Source organism: Cervus canadensis, chromosome 18 (assembly GCF_019320065.1).
Source record: "Cervus canadensis isolate Bull #8, Minnesota chromosome 18, ASM1932006v1, whole genome shotgun sequence".
NCBI lineage: Eukaryota > Metazoa > Chordata > Mammalia > Artiodactyla > Cervidae > Cervus > Cervus canadensis.
In genome coordinates, this window is record NC_057403.1 from 13,129,682 (window position 1) to 13,151,188 (window position 21,507).

The following is a 21,507-nucleotide window of genomic DNA, read 5'->3' on the forward strand; positions in this document are numbered from 1 at the left end:
TCAGCGCAACCTCCCAGGCTCTGTCGTCTGGTCCTTCTGCTCACCCCGGGGCGGGCAGGAGAGTCGCTGTGATTTCAGCACTCGTCACCCTGCTCTGCTCCACTCCATCGGGAAGGAGCGTGAGTCATAGTTTTATCATCATTTAATTATTTGAGGATGAGCCTTGAATTTCCCTTTAAGATCCCCTAACACACCACACCTTCTCAGTGGTGGAGATGGGGAGACAGTCCTGGATTATCCAGGGATCAGGGGGTCCCCTGTCACCAACAAGGTCCTTACGGGTGAAACAAGGAGGTAGGGAAGACAGGGCCAGAGCACATGTGACTTGAAAGCGGGAGCTGGAGAGCTGTGACTGCCAGCTTTGAAGATGGGAGGGGTGAGGCCAGGGAGACGGTCGTTTGTGGAAGCTTGAGAAGGTGAGGGGAGAGATTTCCCGCAGAGCGATCGATTGGGACGAACGCAGCCTGACGACAACGCGGTCTGAATTCCGGGTTTCTGGTTTGGACTTCTGACCTCCAGAACGGAACTGTGTCGGTTTAACGCGGTGACTTCCAGCAGCTGCTCTGCAGCCACAGGAAGAAAACACACGAGTTTCTGAGGGGGTTTTGGTGGCCGAAGCTGTTTGCTTGTTCGTTTGCCAGTCTGAGCTCTGCAAGCTCAGGGTCTGAATCTGTCGTGTCCAGTGTGTATCTCTAAGCCAGGCACATGGCCAACACCGAGAAATAGGAGCAAATGCCTGGGGGGAGAAAGGCCATCAGTCCAGGAAGCCTCAGCACAGCTTAGACTCACGGGAGGCCCCAGAAGTGGTCAGAAATGTCTGTCGAACCCACTGCCTGCTCCAGCCTCAGCCTGCACAAACCAGGGCCCGGCTCCAGGGAGGGTCGGTCCCCTTCCAGCGGGGACGCTGACCTGATGACCATGTGACAGGAAGCCCCAGCCCCGGAGAGGACACACCCTGTGGTCTGTTGTCTAGAGGCCACCCAGGTCTCCTCCATCCTCACGGCCTAGACCGCAGGGAGGAGACGCCATGGCCCCCTCCCTCCCCGCCCTGCTCTGCCTCGGTGAGATGAGGAGGGGCAGGGGGAGCCCTGGACTGGAGGGACCCCCCACCCCGGCCAGCCTGCTCCGTCAGGGGGCCCCAGGGCCCAGGAGGTTCCCTGGGAGGAGAGGCACTGCTCAGAGCTGAGGGCAGACCTCTCACAGGGCTCTCTCTTCCAGCGCTGAGTATGGGCCTGAGGACCCAGGTGCAGGCTGGTGAGTCTGTCCCCAGGGCCCAATTCCCTCCTCTCGTGGGGTCAAGGTTCACCCCCAGGCCACGGGGAGGGGGAGGGCAGCTCTGGGCTCATGGAGGAGGAGTCTGGGAGGCCTGGGCTGAGAGCCGGGGCATGCGGGGGACGCCTAGTGAGTCTGTCTCTGATTTCCTTCCAGAGAACCCCCCCAAACCCACCATCTGGGCTGAGCCGGGCTCTGTGGCCCCCTGGGGGAGCCCCGTGACCATCTGGTGTCAGGAGCCCCTTGGGGCCCAAGAGTTCCGTTTGGATAAAGAGGGAAGCTCAGTCCCCTGGGACAGACAGAAACCCCTGGAACTAGGGGACAAGGCCAAGTTCTCCATCCCACAGATGACCGAGCAGCACGCAGGGCGCTATTGGTGCTACTATCTCAGGGGAACTCGCTGGTCAGAGCTCAGTGACCGCCTGGAGCTGGTGGTGACAGGTGAGAGACCCTCGGGGGCCTCAGGCTCTGCCCTCGGGAAGGGGGTCAGCTCTCAGGGGGTGTCCCTCTCACAGCCCAGCCCTGGGGGGCAAGGGGGGAGCCCCAGGGATCCAGCTGCCTCCTTCTCTCCTAGGACCCTCCGGCAAACCCAGCCTCTCAGCCCTGCCGAGCCCTCTGGTGACCTCGGGAGGGAACGTGACCCTGCAGTGTGGCTCCTGTCAGGGATTTAACAGGTTCCTTCTGACCAAGGAAGGAGAAGACGAGTCCTCTCGGACCCTGGATGGACAGCGGAGCCTTGACGGGCAGACCCAGGCCCTGTTCCCTGTGGGCCCCGTGAGCCCCGGACATGGGTGGACGTTCAGATGCTACGGCTTTAACAGGGACACCCCCTGGGTGTGGTCGGCCCCCAGCGACCCCCTGGAGCTCCTGGTCTCAGGTGAGGAAGTCCCGTCCTGACCCCACATTTGTGCAGACAAGACAACATACTCGGGTCTCTGCTCCCAGGGGAGCCCCTGTGAGGGGGGGAGAGAGCGTGGTGCTCACAGGACAGACACACAGACGGAGACGGCGAGGCCTGGGGCCGGGCTGGGAAGGGCGTCCACGGGGGACGCGGTCCCAACGACCCGGCCCCGTCTCTCCCCAGGGCTGTCTGGGAAGCCGTCCCTCCTGAGCCCGCAGGGCCCTGTCGTCACCTCTGGACAGAACCTGACCCTGCAGTGTCGCTCTGACGCCGGCTACGCCAGATTCGCTCTGTCCAAGGAGGGGGGCCGGGACCTCCCCCAGCGCCCTGCCCGGAGGGCCCAGGGGGGGCTCTCTCAGGCCGACTTCCCCCTGGGCCCGGTGGGCACCGTCCACGGGGGCCGGTACAGATGCTACGGTGGACACGGCCTCTCCTCCGAGTGGTCGGCCCCCAGCGACCCCCTGGAGCTCCTGGTGGCAGGTGAGGGGCCAGCGGGTCAGTCGGGGATCTGACTCTGCAGAGGCCCCACCGGGGAGCCCCAGGGGTGATGCTGGGGCCAGGGGGAGGGGTCCCCGGGAGGGGACAGCGAGACGGGGTGGGGGAGGGGGGACTCGGAGAAACAGAGACGGCGCTGAGGGTCCAGAGAGGCCGCGGAGTCTCGCTCAGAACCAGGGGGGCCCGCACCCCCTTCCTCTCTGCAGGACTGCTCAGAGACAGACCCTCGCTCTCGGCGTGGCCGGGCCCCTCGGTGGCCCCGGGGGAGAATGTGACCCTGCTATGTCAGTCGGGAAACAGGACGGACACTTTCCTTCTGTCTCAGGAGGGGGCAGCCCATCGCCCCCTGCGTCTGCGCGCCCAGGACCAAGGCGGGCGGTTCCGGGCCGAGTTCTCCTTGAGTCCTGTGAGCTCGGCCCACGGGGGCACCTACAGGTGTTACCGTGCACTCGGCACAGACCCCCACCTGCTGTCCCGGCCCAGCGAGCCCCTGGCGCTCCTGGTCTCAGGTGAGGCCCCGTCTGTCCGTCTGACTCAGCAGCTAGGGCTCTGTGCCCTGGGAGGCCCCGGAGGTGGTGGAGGAGGGGGCGCTGAGGGAGGGGCCCCCTGAGGGAGGGGCCTGGGAGCCCGGCCCCGCCCCTTCCTCCCCACTGGGGTCCCGGAGGGGCAGGGGGGCAGTGGGAGGGTCTCGGGGAGGCCACAGGGCCGTGCAGGGCAGAGGGGAGTGAGGTGGGGACCCCGGTCAGCCCGGCGCACCCCTTCCTGGGCTCATTCCCAGGACCCATGGGCCCAGCCCCCACCCTCGGGCCCCAATTCAACAACTGGGGAGTCACGGGGCTCTGTGCTCAGGGGAGACAGCCCACCCCAGGGCGCTTTGAGATTCTCTGGGTGGACAAGGCCCCTCAGATCGTCAAGGGCCGGCGGGGAGTCGGGCAGAGAAGGCGCGGGAACCACAGGCTGTAGGGGCCTGAGGCTGCGGGAAGGGGGTCAGTCTGGGGAGAAGCAGGCCCGCCTCCACCCCATCCTGCCCCAGGAGGCTCCAGGGATCGCCCCCTCCCCCAGGTAGAATCAAGCCCGCAGACGAAGAGGGCTGAGCGAGAGGCTGTGGGGAGCGGTGGTGGGTCCCCAGGACCCCGCAGACCACCGCTCAGGGGCGGGCCCCATCCTGTGCTGTCTGAGCTCCGTCAGCTCAGGGTCCTGAGCAGGAACGTCTGAGACAGTAAGACAGAGAGGCCCTGGGAGGCTCCCGAGGAGGACACGGCCCACCCACAGCCTCCCTTCAGGACCCTCGGGCCCCCTGACACCCTCCCCCATCACCGCGGTCAGACCCAGAGTGAGGAGGAGGACAGCGTCCCGTCAGGGGCTGGGCTCGGGGCCACGTCCTCTCCCGGGAGGCGGGTGCCCTGGGCGCACACCCCGGTTCCGGGTGACGGGCCGGCGCTGACCTGTGCGCCCTCACCCCAGACTACACGGTGCAGAATCTCATCCGGATGGGCCTCGCGGCCTCGGTCCTGCTGCTCCTCGGGGTCCTGCTCTGCCAGGCTCGGCACGACTGCAGAGAAGCCCGAGACGCGGCCCGGAGCTGAGCACCGGAAGCCCCCGGCACAGCCCAGAGCGCCGCAGCCCCCGACGCGAGCTTCCGCCCGGGAGCTCGGGAAAGAGTCTCTGCCGCGCGTGCTGCGTGCGCTGTCTGCGGAGACCCCGGGAGAGAGACGCGCCTGGGGGCGGGAGGAGGCCCGGGAGTCCCGGGGAGGGGGGGCTGGGGGCTCGGCCTTAGCTCACTGGGGCCCCTCCCTCCCGGGGAGGGGGGACGCCAGACTCCCGGCTCCTCCCACCCCCGGCCCGAGGTGCATCCTAATAGCAGGGGCGGGTCCTCACCCTGCAGGCCCGCAGGCTCTGTCCGCTCTCCTGGAGGACGTGAGCCTCATTGTTCATGCCTGCCGTCTCTGCTCGGCGCAATGACCTCCATCCCTTCTCAGAAACAGAACGTCGTTTAAGTAACTGAATAAATGGGTGAAAATGGGGCCCCATTGGGAACAGATGGATCCAGAACTCTTCCCTGAATCCCCCGACCCCTCACGCCCTGCTCTCCTCATCAGATGACACCCGGTGTGGTTTCTGCAGACACCATCGCTGCGAGGGGACACCCTGACGTTTGAAGTGACAGCCAGGTGCTGTGCTGGTAAACGGCTAAGGAATACAACATTTTATAAGGACCCCAGGTGTGTGAACTGTGTGTCTGTTTTGCTGCAAACGCTCTCCGTCGCCAACCTCAAGGAGCCGGGGTGAATGCGCTGAAGGCCGGGTGGGAAGGAAGGAGCAGGCTGACTTTCCCACAGGAGCGAGTCTGGTCCCCCCAGCCCCCACCGATGGCCCCATGCGCACAGATGTGTCCTTTGCGTTACACGTCATGGTTAGATCATTCCCATCTCAGTTTCAAGCCCCACTCTCCACGAAATCAGATGCCAAAACCTTAGTCCATTCAGACGAGAGAGAAAGAGAAAACAGAGCAAGTACCAATTGTGGGAGAAAACACGGAGCACTTTGACTCCAATACCTCACAGCTTGGAGTGCAGATCGCCTCAGTCATTTGGGGAGGAAGTAACGACCATCAGGTAAAAGGGAGAAACACACAGCCCCACCCAGGGGAGAACTGTGTGTAACCACCAGCACAGAAGCAGGAGAGTAAGCACAGAGGGTCGCTCAGATCACGGAAGACCTCGGAAGACCTCACACACAGGAACGCTTTGGTGCGTACATGCGACGGGCTTTAAAATTTCATTTTTAAAAATATTTTACTGATCTATGTGGCTGTGTCATGTTAGGTCCCAGCTGGAGCAGGTGAGATCTCATGGCCTCATGTGGGGTCTTTCATTGCAGACCCTGGTTGTGGTGGGCAGGCTCCAGGGAGCACGCGCTTCAGTAGTCACCACCGCACATGGCTTGAAATTGCCCCTCTGCACGTGGGATCTCAGTTCCCTGACCAGAGAGGGAATCCACATTGCCTGCATTGGAAGGTGGATTCCTAACCACTGGACTGCCAGGGAAGCCCTGCGACGGACTTCTATATGAGAGAAAAGTTGAACTACCACAGTAATACAGACCAACCTTCAGGCATGTTAGTTAATGAGTGAAGAAAAGCTCTAAGTGTGTGCACGAGGATCTCCATTGCATAAAATTCAAAAGGAGACGGATGAGGGCGTGGCAACCACTCCAGTACTCTTGTCTGGGAAATCCCATGGACAGAGGGGCCTGGCAGGTTATGGTCCCTAGGGTCGCAAAGAGCCAGACAGGACTGAAGCGACTTCACGTGGGCAAAAGGAGACAAAACGCCTTACCTAGGGAGGCAGAACTTTGCCGAATCTTAGGCCTAGAGGAAGGAAAGCCCCCACGTGATTCCCTGGTCCTCACATACCAGGGAGGGGGCAGGGTCGCTGTCAGAGGGAAGCTCGGGGGCTGCTGGAATGCAGTCCTGTCCCTCCTGACCCTCGGGTACTGACTCCTGTTTGCGGCTCCCGACTCGTGAGCCATCCCTTGGCTCCATCACCCTCCCTAGCTTCTCACCTGAGTGAGGCGGGGCTGAAGCAGGCTGGGGAAGCCAACCCCTGCGTAGGGGCCGATTCCCAGCAAAGTGGCCGTCCATCAGTCACGGCAGACCCTCCACACACTCTCAGTGTATTTTGCACACACCATGACCTCAGCTGCACGATCGGCATCCCTGAGTTCGGCCAGAAGATGAGCCACTCCCCGGGGGGGAAACGGGGCCTCGGATGACATGCGATGCAGCAGAGCAGGTGACGACTCAGGCCTGGGAAGGAGGGGCGTTCTGAGCTCCAGCAGCCCAGGCACCCCGAGCCTCCCAGACAGGACAGCTGCCCCGGTCCCGGCAGCATGGGCACGGCCAGCACCCCAACAGAAAGTGTCACTGGAGGTGGCGCGGACAGGGCAGGGCCCCCGAGCCCACTCCCCTGCTCTCTGCTTCTGTCCTCAGGCTGGACAGGGGCCCGTGTCCCCACCCCCACCCCCAGATCAAACTGTGTCCCCTAGAAGTAATGTAGGGACCAGGACCGGGTCGTGTTGCTGAGTCTCCCAGGATCCCCGGGGAAATATCCCACGGCCATGTGTGATCATCTCCAGACGCCAAAGTGACCTGCAGTTGTGTGGAGTGCTCAAGGCGGGGGACAATCTGCTCCTGCTCGTAAGCTTCAGGAAGACGTGACTACTGTCATCCACGTGTTCACTTGAGGCAGCTGAGGTTCGGAGAACAGGCCACGGGCTCAGAGCTGCAGGGCGGGGCGGGTCCCGGAATGAGGCCATTCTGCTGACCCCAGAGCCCTGTCTGGCCAGCACAATGCTTTTCCACCTTGCACTAGTGTCCGAGGGCCAGGGGGACATTTCCACAATCAGGGAGGATTAGGACAACAGGCTTTGATTATTTGATCACAATTCTGGAGAAGCCCACCATGAGGGTGTCCCTTTGGCAGTTCTAGGGGCCAATCCTGACTGCCTCTTTCCAGCGTCTGTTGGCCAAGGCGCCCCCTGGTTTGGGGAGGAACCACTCCTCGTTCTCCACCACTCCACATGGCTGCAGCTCCTTGTGCCTCTCTGTTGTCTCCGGCATGCCTCTCCACGCACCTCTTCAATTCATCCGACTGGAGCACCTAAAATATCACATGAGGACCCATGCGCTGCAGTACGATGTTAATGTGATGACGCCGCAAAGACCCCACTTCCCAAAAGTCACATCCCCAGGAAGTGAGGCTGCCGATTTCAACATAGTCATTTAGGTGAAAATCAACAGCCTCCAAAAGAGAAATATACATAGGAATGACTTTATGGAAGGAGGTGCAATAATTACACACTGTCGTTCTTTTTCATGTGATGAGGGACATCTGAAAAGAGCTGGATTGACGGGAAGACACTCCAGGATGGCAGGGTGGAAGATTAATGTTGTAAAGAGGACAATACTCTCAAGGCATCCTGCAGAATTAATTCAATCCCTGTCTGAATCCCAAAGGCTATTTCTGCAGAAAGAAGAAAGTCATTTCTCTGAAGTCAAGGTCATTGAGAAAGACCCACAGTAGCCAAGCAATCTGGAAAAATAAGAACAAAGTTGGAAACCGCCCACTTTCTGATTTCAACACTTACTGCAAAGTTCCAGTAATCAAACAGAGTGGTGCTGGCTTGAGAAGAGACGCACTGATGCTTGGAATGCCAACATATAAACCTATTCACATGACCAGTTGATTTCTGACAAGACTTCTTCTAAACCATGATAATGACAAGCAAGTCTTCCTGACACATCCCATTTAACTGTGCATATGTTTTGTTGTAGGATTTGTGGATGGCTTACGTGAGAAAACCTCATAAACCTCTTAGATACTGACCCACTCGTCACCTACTGGCCGACTTGACACTGTCCTGTATCACCGTTTGTCGCCATCACCATCCTCCCAGAGTCCCATCGCTGCAGGATGGTGACCATCTCAGTAACGGCTGTGTGTTCACACCTCCCTTTCCTGAAAATGAGCCTACTGCCTCAGGGATATAATCCTGGCTCATTGGCAGCGAGCGTGAGACCCCGTGTGACCAGGGCGCAGCATCTGGTGACTCCAGTTCTTAGAAAAACACACTCCCCCTTCCCAGCCCCTTGCCACTCATGTGCTCCCGCTAGCAGTCTGGGTCTCTCCTTCTCCAGGAAGCCCCCATGCGCCGTCACGAGCTTCCTGGACCTCCACCAGTTCCTGGGTCTCGCTGCCCTGTGGTTCCCCTTCTCTACAACCAACCGAAACCAGAGCCAACGTATTCACCGTCTAAACATGCACACTGTCAGTTATCATCATCAGAAGCCCCCGAGTCCAGGGAAGGGACTGGGCACTTTCACCAAAGAGTCTCAAGTCTGGATATAGTAACTGCTCAGCAAACACTGGCTGACTGCCTGGATGGTGGAAGGAAGGAGGACAGGAAGGGAGGGAGGAACTCTGCATTTTCAGAGTCTCAGAAAAGGGAAGCGACTCAAGGTCACACCGTTCCCATGAAAAGCAGAATCAGAATTGGAACCAAAAGCAGAGCACTGGGCAGCACCGTAAATGTGTCTCCTTCCACGGTGCTCGGACGGAACAGGCCCAGGGACACCCCTTCCTCTAGCCTCCGCCCACCCTCCAACCATTTTTCCAGTGGCAACCTTGGAACCAACTACTCAGCTTTCCTCAGCCCCCGGTACCAGCCAACGTCATTTGCAGAGCTCGGCTTCTTGTCGCCGGCCACCTGTGAGCTCCCAGATTCCTGAGACTTATTCCCGCAGGCAGAGGCGCCCCGGCCGCCCGGTCCACATGCCGTCTCCGGCCTGCCGCCCTGACCTCTCTCTGGGCTTCTCTGACCACTAGGACCGGGTGGCTCTGGAGGGTGGGCCATCTCCCCACGGATCGGGGCGGGGTAGAAACGGGGGGTGGGGTGGGGGGCGCCGAGCTCCATGGGACCTGCAGAGCCAGCGCTGTGGCCGCGCGCTCTTCCAGGATGTTTGTCCAGGACAGGACGAGGGGGTCAGACCCCGGACGCCGTGGGGCTGCCCTGCTCGCGGAGAAGAACCCGAGCCAGGCCTTCATGGACCCGCAGGCCCCGGGTCCTCCCTGCCGGACTTCAGCTCAATGACTTCCTGCCCCCACATCCTGGACAAGCAGGTGAAACTCATCACCATGATGGGCGCCCACCTGACCAGCCTCTGCAGGCCGGCTGGTCCCGGGTGGGGCTGGAGAGCTTTCTCCTGCAAAGGTTCAGCCTCCAAAGTACCGTTAGGAGCCTTTGGAGCCTAGCGGCCTTTGAGGAGCCCCTCTGGGGTCAGGGAATCCAGCGGGAAGCTTCTCTCTGCAACCAAGAGGCAGCTTGTTAACCACTATGGAGCCATCTTCCAAGTCTTGGACCAAATGGAAACAATAAAACCTTTTTCAAAAAAAAAAAATGGAACCAATGTTGAGCTAGGCCCTGCCCTGCGTCTCAGCCTCCTGTCCAGAGACCATGTTACTCTCTGGGTTTTGGGGTGGAGTCTGTGAGACTCCCACGTGCTCTGGAAGGCTCCTGAGCCTGCCCTCTGCTGGGCTCCTTGGGGCAGGGCGAGCAGAGTGAGCGGGGTGGGGCTCTTCCTGTTTCTGGGTGACGTAAGCCACCCAGCCTGGACCTTCACGCCGGTGCGTCTGTCCGGCCTGCGGGCTCTGAGCTCTCTGTAAGTCACCTGCTCTGCTGGGGACCATGAGAGGCAGTGCCACGACCCTGACCTTCACCACCCTTCTCTGCCTCGGTGAGCTTCGGGGAAGGGAGGGGCTGGGGACCCCTCTCCTCCCACATCTGGCCCCTGAGAGGCCCCAGGACGCAGGAGGCTCCATGGGGACAGACTTTCTTGGGGGAGAGGGGAATGTCCTCAGCCTGGATCTGACCCCAGCCCTCAGGACGCAGAGCAGACCTGGAGCGTCCAGGACGTGTGGTGGAGCTGGGCGCTCACAGGGAACTCTCTTCCAGGGCTGTGCTGGGGCCCGTGGAACCAGGGACAGCCAGGTGAGCCCCCAGACCTCCTGCTTCCACCCACCACCCCTGGTCACTGGGGAGCACAGTGGGCAGGGGCCGCTGGTGGCCCGTCTGGGAGGGGCGGGTGACAGCTGGGGAACCTGGGGGAGAAGGCGCCCTGACTCCTCAGGTCTGATTCCTTCCCAGAGGTTCTCCCCAAACCCTCCATCTGGGCTGACCCAGGCACCATGGTCGCCCAGGGGAGCCCGGTGACCATCTGGTGTCAGGGGTCTCTGCTGGCAGATGTCTACCGTCTGTATAAAGAGAGCGGCTCTGGATCCTGGGAGGCTCAGGCCCCTCAGGGCTCCAGGAACAAGGCCAGGTTCCACTTTGAATACACGAGCTCAAGTGATGCCGGGCAGTATCAGTGTGCATATCGCAGCAGGAACCGCTGGTCAGAGCGGAGTGACCCCCTGCCCCTGGTGGTGACAGGTAAGAGGGAGGGGCAGGGGGTGGGAGCCTCCCCACAGACAGAGGAGCAGAGTGTGGGCTCGGGGGGCCCCTGCCCTCCCAGCCCACACCTGGGGTCACTGGGGTGGAGGTCCCCCTTTAACACAGCCCCTCGCCCCCAGGAGTGTACAGGGCGCCCTCCCTGTCCGCCCAGCCCAGCCCTGTGGTGGCCGCAGGAGGCAGCGTGCCCCTCATGTGCAGTTCACAGTATGCAGCGGGGACGCTGTACCTGCTGAAGGAGGGAGGCGCTGACCTGCCCCGATACCAGGTGTCAAGGAACTATGGGAACCAAGGGCAGGAAGAGGCTGTGTTCCCTGTGGGCCCCGTGACCAGCTCCCACGGGGGGACCTACAGATGCTATGATGCTCCCAGCAACGTGCCCTATCTGTGGTCACACCCCAGTGACCCTCTGCATCTCCAGGTCACAGGTGAGGCTCCCAGGCCCCTCTATTTCCTAGACAGAGCCCTGACCTAAGCCTTGTGCCCATGAGCCCTGGGGGAGACGGGGGCAGGGACACTGGGTTCCTGGGGCAGGACGCAGGCGGGAGCCTCGGGAGGGAGCAGGGAGAGCTGTCTCCGCAGCCCCAGGCGCAGTGCGGGCATGCAGCTGTGAGCCTCCGCCCCATCTGCAGGCCTGTCCAGGGCGCCCTCCCTGTCCGCCCAGCCCGGCTCGCTCGTGCTCCCCGGAGACAACCTGACCCTCCGGTGTGGCTCAGAGGCCGGCTTTGGCAGCTTCGCTCTGACCAAGGACGAGCAGCTCAGCCCGCCCCACCGCCTAGAAGGGCAGCAGAGCCCCGACTTCCCCCTGGGCCGCGTGACCCGCGCCCACGGGGGCCGGTACAGATGCTATCGTGGGCACAACGTCTCCCACGCGTGGTCGGCCCCCAGCGCCCCCCTGGACATCCTGGTCGCGGGTGAGGAGCCCCTGTCCTGGCCCAGGTCCCGACTGTCTGCTCAGGGCGCTGGACCAGGGTCGGCCCTGGTGGTGACGGGTCCAGGGAGAGGGTCCTGGAGCAGAGGCCAGGTGGGGCAGGGGTCTAGGGGAGCAACGTGAAAACAGGAGTGAGAGGCACGAAGACTAAGGAGACCCACACAGACGGGCTGAGGGGCGGGGGCTCACAGAGCTCTCAGCTCAGGGTCGGGTGTGGTCAGGGGCTCTTGCTCATCACCTCCCCTCCTCCCCAAATGCACAAGGGAAACCTCCCCGCTCCGCCGGCTCAGTGTTACCCCGGAACGTGACCCTGCAGTGTCGCTCTGAGGTCCGCTCAGACACCTTCCATCTGTCCAAGGAGGGGTCGCTTGCTCCTCCCCAGCACCTGCGTCTGCAGGACACGGCTCCGCCCATCCAGGCCAACTTCACCCTGAGAGCTGTGACCTCGGCCCACGGTGGGACCTACAGATGCTACAGCTCACAGAGCACCGCCCCCCACCTGCTGTCGCTCCCCAGCGACCCCCTGGAGCTCCTGGTCTCAGGTGAGGGCCCAGCCCTGGTCCTCTGTGTCCTCCGGGGCAGGCCAGGGCCCTGTTCCCAAGGGGAGCTCTGGGCTGAGTGGGAGTGGGGGGTCACAGAGCGAGGTATCAACCCTGAGGGGGCCGCAAAGAGCCAGAGGCCTCCCTTCCCTGCCCATCCTCGCCCTCATCCCAGGGGTCCAGACCTGCTCCTGGTGATGGAGCAGAACTAGAGAGGCCTCGGGGCCGACCAGCAGGATTCAAGGCCAGCGCCCCCGGGCCCCACCCTCCTCTGGTCTCCAGTCCTCGTGGCCCCTCGCCCAGAGGGAGCACAAGAGAGGGGCTAGCAGAGCCCCGGCCCCCAAGGGAGCGAGCAGACAGGCCCTGGCTCAGCTGGTGTCCCGGGGGACCGTGGGGCTCCCGGGGCTGAGACGTGGATGAAGGGTGGGGGTCATGCAGAGGGAGATGCTGGGGCCCAGCTGGAGGAGGGCAGCCCCTGTCCTGACCCCCAGGAGCTCTGAGGATCAGCTCCTTTCTCCCAGGAGGGAGGCCCCCAGAGCGGTCAGTGAGGGAGGGGGTGGTGGGCCCATGGTGGCCAGAGCCATCACACCCTAGTGACCCCCTAGAGCTTGTGGTCTCAGGTGAGGGGCTGGACACTGTCCTGTCTGAGCTCAGAGTCCTGTCCTCAGAAATGCCTGAGACAGTCAACATGCGGGCGCATGGTGATGGGGGCTCCACCGGGAAAGACAGAACCAAGACAAGGATCTCCCCAACTCCTCACCCACACCACTCACTTTATGCTTCTCAGGAGCAGCTGACAGCATCAGCCCACCACAAAACAAGCCAGACCCCAGGAGTGGTGAGTAAGACAAAGTCTGTTACAGGGCTGGGCTCGGGGCCACGTCCTCTCCCGGGAGGCGGGTGCCTCTGCCGGCGCTGACCTGTGCGCCCTCACCCCAGACTACACGGTGCAGAATCTCATCCGGATGGGCCTCGCGGCCTCGGTTCTGCTGCTCCTCGGTGTCCTGCTCTGCCAGGCTCGGCACGACCGCAAAGAAGTCCGAGACGCGGCCCGGAGCTGAGCACTGGGGGGCCCCCGGCACCGTCCGGGGCGCCGCAGCCCGGGACACAAGCTTCCTGCCCGGGAGTTTCCGGAAAGAGTCTCTGCCGCGCGTGCTGGGTGCGCTGTCTGCGGAGACCTGTCTGCAGAGACCCCGGGGGAGAGACGCGCTGCGGAGCGGGAGGAGGCTCGGCGTCCCCGGGGAGGCTGGGGGCTCGGCTTCCGCTCACGGGGCCCCTCCCTCCCCGGGAGGACACCCCGACTCTCGGCTCCTCCCACCCCCTGCCCGAGGCGCATCCCAGTGGCAGGGGCGGGTCCTCACCCTGCAGGCCCGCAGGCTCTGTCCGCTCTCCTGGAGGACGTGAGCCTCATTGTTCATGCCCGCCTTCTCTGCTGTGCGCAATGACCTCCATCCCTTCTCAGAAACAGAACGTCGTTTAAGTAACTGAATAAATGGGTGAAAGCAGGGCCCCGTTTGGAACAGATGGATCCAGAACTCTTCCCCGAACCCCGCTCTGGACCCCTGACGCCCTCCTCTCCTCGTCAGATGACACCGGTGTCGTTTCTCCAGCCGCCGTCAGTGTGAACGAACACCTTGTCGTTTGAAGAGACAGTCAGGTGTTGCGCTGCTAAATGGTGTTAGCAATATATCCATTTTGTAAAAAGCCCGGATTGTGGTTTTTGTCTGTTTCTTCAGTATAAATACTCTCTTCGTGGCCAACCTCAAGGTGCTCAGGTGAATGTGCTGAAGGCAGCCTGGGAAGTAAGGAGCAGACTGACTTTCTCAAAGAAGAGAGTCTGATCCAGCCGGCCCCTCACTGATGACCCCCACGTGTACAGATGTGTCCTTCATATTAAACATCATGGTCAGATCATTTACACTTTAGTTTTTTCCCCAGTTTCCATGAAACCAGACGCCAAAATATCCTAGTTCATCTATCGGAGAGGGAAAGATAAAGTGAAGGAAGAGAAGACAATTGTAGGAGAAAATGCTGAGTCTGCTGAATCCTGGCACATCACTAGGAGGTGTACTAACTACTCCAGTCAATTTGGAGAGTCAGTAACAATTATCAGTTGAAAGGAAGAGGCCCAGCTCTAGTCCACAGTTACATAACCTAGAGGAAAATGTGTGCATAACCACGAGTGTACAAGCAGGAGCATATGGACAGATAGATGGGTTGCTCACATTAGAAAAAAATTATAGAAATCAATCCCATGAAAAATGAATCATTATATGTATGTATATATATATATGACAAAATTTTATATGACAGAAAAATTCACAAAGTTAAACTGCTACAGTAACACAGTTCAATTTTCAAGCATGATGGTGAATAAGTGAAATAAAACTATAGGAGCGTATTCCATCACATCAAATTCAAAAGGTGACAACAAGAGACCCAAATAAACAAAGTAGGAAATGAGAGAAGAGAAATAACAGCTGATACCACAGAAATACAAAAAGTCATAAAAGAATACGAAGAGAAACAAATTGGACAACCTGGAAGAAGTGGACAAGTCTCTAGAGACATACAGCCTGCCAAAACTCAATCAAGAGGACATGGGTAACGTGAAAAGGCTGGTCACTAGAAGTTAAATAAAATCTATCATATTAAAAATAAAAACTTCTTGCAAACAAAAGTCCAGAACTGGATAGCTTCATAGAGGAATTCTACCAAACAAAGAAGAATTTATACTGATACTTCTTAAACTCTTTCAGAAGTTGAAGAGGAGGAAACAGCCCCCAAAGTCATTCTATGAAGTCACTGTCACCTTGAAACCAAAACCAGAAAAAGCTAAGACAAAAAAAGAAATTACAGGCCAAGGCTACCCACTCCAGTATTCTGGCCTGGAGAATTCCATGGACTATATAGTCCATGGGATTGCAAAGAGTCGGACACGACTGAGTAACTTTTACTTCACTTCTATCATTGATGCATATAGATGCAAAAACCCTTAACAAAATATTAGCAAACTGAATCCAACAACACATTAAAAGGATCATACACCATGATCAAGTTGGATTTGTTGCAGGGTCACAAGACTGGTTTAACAGACACAAATCAATGTGATATACCACCACAACAAAAGACAAAAACCACATGATCGTCTCAACAGATGCAGAAAAAGCAGTTGATAAAATTCAACATTCATTCATGATAAAAACTCTTTCCAAAGCAGGTATTGAGGGTATTGAGGTATTATTTATGACAAACTCACAACCAATGTAATATTCAATGGTGAAAAGCTGAAAATATTCCCACTAAATCCTGGAATAAGTCAAGGATGACCACCACTTTTATTCAACATAGCATTGGAAGTCTCTTCCCAATTTGGATATCTTTTATTTCTTTTTCTTATCTAATTGCTATGGCTTGGACTTATATATCATTATATGCAGATGACATGATACTCTATATATCATGAAAACCCTGAAGACTCCAAACAAAAATATTAGAACTGATAAATGAATTCAAAGAGGTATTAGGATACAAGACTAACATACAGAAATATGTTGCATTTCTTTACATTAGCAATGAAAAATCAGAAAGAGGAAGTAAAAAAATCAATCCCTTTAAAATTGCATAAAAAATAATAAAATAGGTAAGAATAAATCTGACACAGGAGGTGAAAGACTTATACATTGAGAACTATAAAACATTAATAAAGGAAACTGAAGATGATTCAAAGAAATGGAAAGATATCTCTTACTCTTGAATTGGAAGAATTAATGTAGTTAAAATGGCCATACAACCCAAAGTAATCTATAGCTATAATGCAATCTCTATCCAGTTACCCATGGCATTTTAAAAAACAGAACTAGAACAAATAATGCTAAAATTTATATGGAACAACAAAAGACTCAAAATTGCCAAAGCAATGCTGAGGAAAAAGCAGGAGACATAACCCTCCTGGACTTGAGACAATACTACAAAGCTACAGTAATCAAAACAGCATGCTATTGGCACAAAAACAGACATGTTGCTGGGACAAAACAGTGAGTCTAGAAATAAATCCACACACCTGTGGTCAAGAAAGTCTTCAAAAAAGGAGGCAAGGATATACGATAGAGACAAAACAATATTTTCAGTTAGTGGTACTGGGAAAACTGGACATTTCCCACCTCATCCCAGTGGTCTTTGAGGAGACCCTCTGGTGTCACGGCTTCTTCCTGAAGCCTCTCTGCAGCCATGAGGCAGCTAGCTTGTAGATCACCCTGGAGCCCTCTCCCAAGCTTTGGACCAAATGGAAACAATAAAGCTTTTTACAGCAAAAAAAAAAAAAAAAAAAAAAAGAAAAGAAAAAAGAAAGAAAGAAAGAAAATGAAACAATTTGAACCCAATTAGGGCTGCTCCTAGGCCCTGCCCTGCCCTGCATCTCAGCCTCCTGTCACTCTCTTGGTTTGGATTTGGCACGAGGTGTAGGCGGAGTGTGTGGGGTCTAGTGAGACTCACATATGGTCTGGAAAGTTCCAGAGCCTGCTGTCTGCTGGGCCCCATCCTGCAGGGAGGGTGGAGTCAGGCCCTGGGTGGGGCTGGGGCTGTTTTTCTTCCTCTGAGGCCACCACTAGGAACTTGCAACATGTAACACAGAGGCTGGACCTTGTCACACACCCCATGTGTCTATCTGACCTTCTAGGCCTGTGGGCTTTTTAAGTCATCTAAAGACTGGGGCAAATCATTCAATATCACAGTAATCCAAGTCTATGCCCCGACCAGTAATGCTAAGAAGCTAAAGTTGAACAGTTCTATGAAGACCTACAAGACCTTTTAAAACTAACACCCCCAAAAAGATTCCCTTTTCATTATAGGGGCCTGGAATGTAAAAGTAGGAAGTCAAGAAACACCTGCAGTAACAGGCAAATTTGGCCTTGGAGTACAGAATGAAGCAGGGCAAAGGCTAATAGAGTTTTGCCAAGAGAACGCACTGGTCTTAGCAAACACCCTCTTCCAACAACACAAGAGAAGATTCTACACATGGACATCACCAGATGGCCAAAACCAAAATCAGATTGATTATATTCTTTGCAGCCAAAGATGGAGAAGCTCTATACAGTCAGCAAAAACAAGACTGGGAGCTGACTGTGGCTCAGATCATCAACTCTTATTGCCAAATTCAGACTTAAATAGAATAAAGTAGGGAAAACCACTAGACCATTCAGGTATGACATAAATCAAATCCCTTACAATTATACAGTGGAAATGACAAATAGATTAAAGGGATTAGACCTGATAGAGTGCCTGAAGAACTATGGACAGAGGTCTGTGACATTGTACAGGAGGCAGGGATCAAGACCATCCTCCAGAAAAAGAAATGCAAAAAAGCAAAATGGTTGTCTGAGGAGGACTTACAAGTAGCTGTGAAAAGAAGAGGAGTGAAAAGCAAAGGATAAAAGGAAATATATTTCCTTTTGAATTCAGAGTTCCAAAAAATAGCAAGGAGAGAGAAGAAAGCCTTCTTCAGTGATCAGTGCAAAGAAATAGAGGAAAATAATAGAATGGGAAAGACTAGAGATCTCTTCAAGAAAATTAGAGCTACCAAGGGAATATTTCATGCAAAGATGGGCTCAATGAAGGACAGAAATGATATGGACCTAACAGAAGCAGAAGATAAGAAGAGGTGTCAAGAATACACAGAAGAACTGTACAAGAGAGATCTTCATGACCCAGATAATCACGATGGTGTGATCACTCACCTAGAACCAGACATCCTGGAATGTGAAGTCAAGTGGGCCTTAGGAAGCATCACTACAAACAAAGCTAGTGGAGGTGATGGAACTTCAGTTGAGCTATTTCAAATCCTGAAAGATGATGCTGTGAAAGCGCTGCACTCAATATGCCAGCAAATTTGGGAAACTCAGCAGTGGCCACAGGACTGGAAAAGGTCAGTTTTCATTCCAATCCCAAAGAAAGGCAATGCCAAAGAATGCTCAAACTACCGCACAATTGCACTCATCTCACACGGTAGTAAAGTAACACTCAAAATTCTCCAAGCTAGGCTTCAGCAATACATGAACCATGAACTTCCAGAAGTTCAAGCTGGATTTAGAAAAGGCAGAGGAACTGGAGATCAAATTGGCAAGATCCACTGGATCATCAAAAAAAGCAAGAGAGTTCCAAAAAAACATCTATTTCTGCTTTATTGAGTATACCAAAGCCTTTGACTGTGTAGATCAGAATAAACTGTGGAAAATTCTGAAAGAGATGGGAATGCCAGACCACCTGACCTGCCTCTTGAGAAATCTGTATGCAGGTCAGGAAGCAACAGTTAGAACTGGACATGGAAAAACAGACTGGTTCCAAATAGGAAAAGGAGTATGTCAAGGCTGTATATTGTTGCCCTGATTATTTAACTTATATGCAGAGTACATCATGAGAAACGCTGGGCTGGAAGAAGCACAAGCTGGAATCAAGATTGCTGGGAGAAACAGCAATAACCTCAGATATGCAGATGACACCACCCTTATGACAGAAAGTGAAGAAGAACTAAAGAGCCTCTTGATGAAAGTGAAAGACAGTGAAAAAGTTGGCTTACAGCTCAACATTCAGAAAACTAAGAGCATGGCATCCGGTTCCATCACTTTATGGGAAATAGATGGGGAAACAGTGGAAACAGTGACTGACTTTATTTTTCTGGGCTCCAAAATCACTGCAGATGGTGACTGCAGCCATGGAATTAAAAGACACTTACTCTTTGGAAGGAAAGTTATGACCAACCTAGACAGTATATTAAAAAGCAGAGACGTTACTTTGCCAACAAAGGTCTGTCTAATCAAGGCTATGGTTTTTCCAGTAGTCATGTATGGATGTGAGAGTTGGACTATAAAGAAAGCTGAGTGCCGATGAATTGATGCTTTTGAACTGTGGTGTTGGAGAACACTCTTCAGAGTCCCCTGGACTTCAAGGAGATCCAAGCAGTCCATCCTAAAGGAGATCAGTCCTGGGTGTTCATTGGAAGGACTGATGTTGAAGCTGAAACTCCAATACTTTAGTCATCTGATGCGAAGAACTGACTCATTGGAAAAGACCCTGATGCTGAGAAAGATTGAGGGCAGGAGGAGAAGGGGTCGACAGAGGATGAGATGGTTGGATGGCATCACCGACTAAATGGGCATGAGTTTGGGTGAACTCCATGAGTTGGTGATGGACAGGGAAGCCTGGCATGCTGCAGTCCATGGGGTCGCAAAGAGTTGGACACGACTGAGCGACTGAACTGAACTGAACTGAAAGAGTAGGGACCACGAGAGGCAGTGCCACAACACAGACCCTCACTGTCCTCCCAAGCCTGGGTCCTGCGAGACCCCAGGCCACAGAAGTCTTAAAGGGGACAGACGTTCCAAGGGAAGGGGGATGCACTCAGCCCCGGATCTGACCCCAGCATGCACGGGCCCCCACCAGACCTGCAGCACCTACAATGTGTGGTGGAGGATGGTGCTAACAGGAAACTCTCTTCCAAGACTGTGTTGGGACCACTGGGACCAGGTACAATCAGGTGAGTCCCCACCAGACTTCCTGCTTCCACCCAACCAGCCCCCTGGTTACTTGGCCCCCACAGGACTCCAGTAACAAAGCCAGCTTCTCTATTAGTCCAGGAGCTTGAGCATTACTGGGCAGTGTCAGTGTGCATATCACAGCAGGAACAGCCGGTCAGAGTGGAGTGACCCCTGCCCCTGGTGCTGACAGGTAAGAGGGAGGGCCGGATCCCTCCCACAGTGGGAGCCTCCTCATGGGCAGAGGAGCAGAGTGTGGGCTCAGGTGGACCCCTCCTCTCCCAACCCACAGCCAGGGTCAGTGAGCTGGAGGTCCCCCTTTAACACAGCCCCTCCGCCCAGGAGTGTACAGGGCGCCCTCCCTCTCCCCAAGCCCAGCTTTCTCGTGCTCCCCAGAGACAACCTGACCCTCTGGCATTGCTTGGAGGCTGGGTTTGGCAGATTCGCTCCAACAAAGGATGAGGGGCTCACCTCTCCCCTCCATCTAGGAGGGTGGCTGAGCCCCAACTTCCCCTGGGTCATGTGAGCAGCACCCATGGAAAGTGTTAAGTAAAAGCGTTAGTCACTCAGCCATATCTGACTCTTTGCGACCCCGTGGACTGTAGTTGACCAGGCTCTCCTGTTCATGGAATTGTCCAGGCAAGAATACTGGAGAGGGTTGCCATTTCCTTCTCCAGCACCCACGGGGGCCGGTACAGATGCTACAGTGGGTACAATCTCTCCTATGCATGGTCAGCCCCCAGCAGCCCCCTGGACATCCTGATTGTGGGTGAGGAGCCCCTGTCCTGGCCCAGGTCTTGACTGTCTGCTCAGAGCGCTGGATCAGGCTTGTCCCTGGTGGTGCTGGGTCCACAGAGAGGGTCCTGGAGCAGAGGCCCAGGTGGGGCAGGGGTCTGGGGGGGGTGTGAAAACAGGAGTGAGAGGCATGAAGATTAAGGAGACCCAGACGTGGGACTTCCCTGGCTGTCCAGTGGTTGAGACTCTGCATGTCCACTGCAGGGGGCACAGGTTCAATCTCTAGTCAAGGAGCTAACATTCCATATGCAGCACTGTGCCACCAAAACTAAAGTGAAAAACAATCAAAGACAAAAAAAGAGACCCACACAGACGGGCTGAGAGGAGCTGGGAGGGCTCACAGGGAGGCCCCTCAGCTCAGGGTCCGGGATGTGGGGAGGGGCTCTCTGCTCATCACCCCCGTCCTCCCCCAGGAATGCACAGGAAACCCTCCCTCTCCACCCGCCCTGGGGGCCTCAGTGCCCCGGGGAGAGAACGTGACCCTGCAGTGTCGCTCTGAGGTCCGCTCAGACACCTTCCATCTGTCCAAGGAGGGGTCACTCGCTCCTCCCCAGCACCTGCGTCTGCAGGACACGGCTCCGCCCGTCCAGGCCAACTTCACCCTGAGAGCTGTGACCTCGGCCCACAGTGGGACCTACAGATGCTACAGCTCACAGAGCACCGCCCCCCACCTGCTGTCGCTCCCCAGCGACCCCCTGGAGCTCCTGGTCTCCGATGAGGAGCCCCCTGCCCATACCCACTGAGGAGTCAGACCCACAGCTCAGTCCTGTCCCCGGGCAGCTCTGGGCTGCATGGGAAGAAGGGAGACACGGGGACGTCAGCCACAGGTGACCCCACCTCACAGAGAGATGGATAATACAAGGGGGCGCCTCTCCGTCTACTCCACGTACCCCCTCCCCAGGGTCCAGGCAGTGCTAGGTGTGCAGAGAGGGGACTGAAGAGTGGAACGCTCTGGGCTTTGAGGGAAGACATGGAGCTAAAAGCAGCATGAAGACCCAGACACACCCCACATCCTCCTCCTGTCCTTGTTCCAGGGAG

The 21,507-nt window shown here is 56.3% G+C and overlaps 2 protein-coding genes across 7 annotated transcripts; both read left to right on the forward strand.

The window, feature by feature from the left end:
- The first annotated feature begins 229 nt into the window (after positions 1–229).
- Positions 230–4,885, forward strand: LOC122421511 (leukocyte immunoglobulin-like receptor subfamily A member 6). 6 transcript variants are annotated; one of them, XM_043437576.1, is made up of 8 exons: positions 230–1,061; positions 1,219–1,289; positions 1,321–1,401; positions 1,620–1,713; positions 1,847–2,149; positions 2,357–2,668; positions 2,994–3,177; positions 4,133–4,885. In XM_043437576.1, the coding sequence occupies exons 1-8, from the start codon at positions 1,028–1,030 to the stop codon at positions 4,443–4,445; spliced, it is 1,392 nt and encodes a 463-aa protein (XP_043293511.1). In that variant the 5' UTR covers positions 230–1,027; the 3' UTR covers positions 4,446–4,885. The 6 variants fall into 6 exon arrangements, with proteins under 6 accessions (XP_043293511.1, XP_043293508.1, XP_043293509.1 ...); XM_043437573.1 differs by lacking the exon at positions 1,321–1,401 and having other exon boundaries at positions 231–1,061; positions 1,219–1,254; positions 1,429–1,713; XM_043437574.1 differs by lacking the exon at positions 1,321–1,401 and having other exon boundaries at positions 232–1,061; positions 1,219–1,254; positions 1,429–1,713; positions 2,357–2,653.
- A 3,235-nt stretch (positions 4,886–8,120) lies between these two features.
- Positions 8,121–21,212, forward strand: LOC122421222 (leukocyte immunoglobulin-like receptor subfamily A member 6). The gene is made up of 7 exons (XM_043437093.1): positions 8,121–9,962; positions 10,181–10,216; positions 10,373–10,657; positions 10,798–11,103; positions 11,308–11,589; positions 20,883–20,956; positions 21,039–21,212. Exons 1-7 carry the CDS (start codon positions 9,914–9,916, stop codon positions 21,210–21,212), a joined length of 1,206 nt encoding a protein of 401 aa, XP_043293028.1. The 5' UTR covers positions 8,121–9,913.
- Positions 21,213–21,507: the final 295 nt, after the last annotated feature.

Excerpts from the sequence above, each read along its gene's own strand:
- LOC122421511 (XM_043437573.1), top strand. The coding sequence starts at position 1,028 with ATGGCCCCCTCCCTCCCCGCCCTGCTCTGCCTCG. Across the intron at positions 1,255-1,428 it reads GAGGACCCAGGTGCAGGCTG|AGAACCCCCCCAAACCCACC; the intron begins GTGAGTCTGTCC and ends ATTTCCTTCCAG. Across the intron at positions 2,669-2,993 it reads GGCAGGTGAGGGGCCAGCGG|GAGGGGGCAGCCCATCGCCC; the intron begins GTCAGTCGGGGA and ends CTTCTGTCTCAG.
- LOC122421222 (XM_043437093.1), top strand. The coding sequence starts at position 9,914 with ATGAGAGGCAGTGCCACGACCCTGACCTTCACCACCCTTCTCTGCCTC. Across the intron at positions 11,104-11,307 it reads TCTGCATCTCCAGGTCACAG|GCCTGTCCAGGGCGCCCTCC; the intron begins GTGAGGCTCCCA and ends CCCCATCTGCAG. Across the intron at positions 20,957-21,038 it reads GGAGAGAACGTGACCCTGCA|GACACGGCTCCGCCCGTCCA; the intron begins GTGTCGCTCTGA and ends CTGCGTCTGCAG.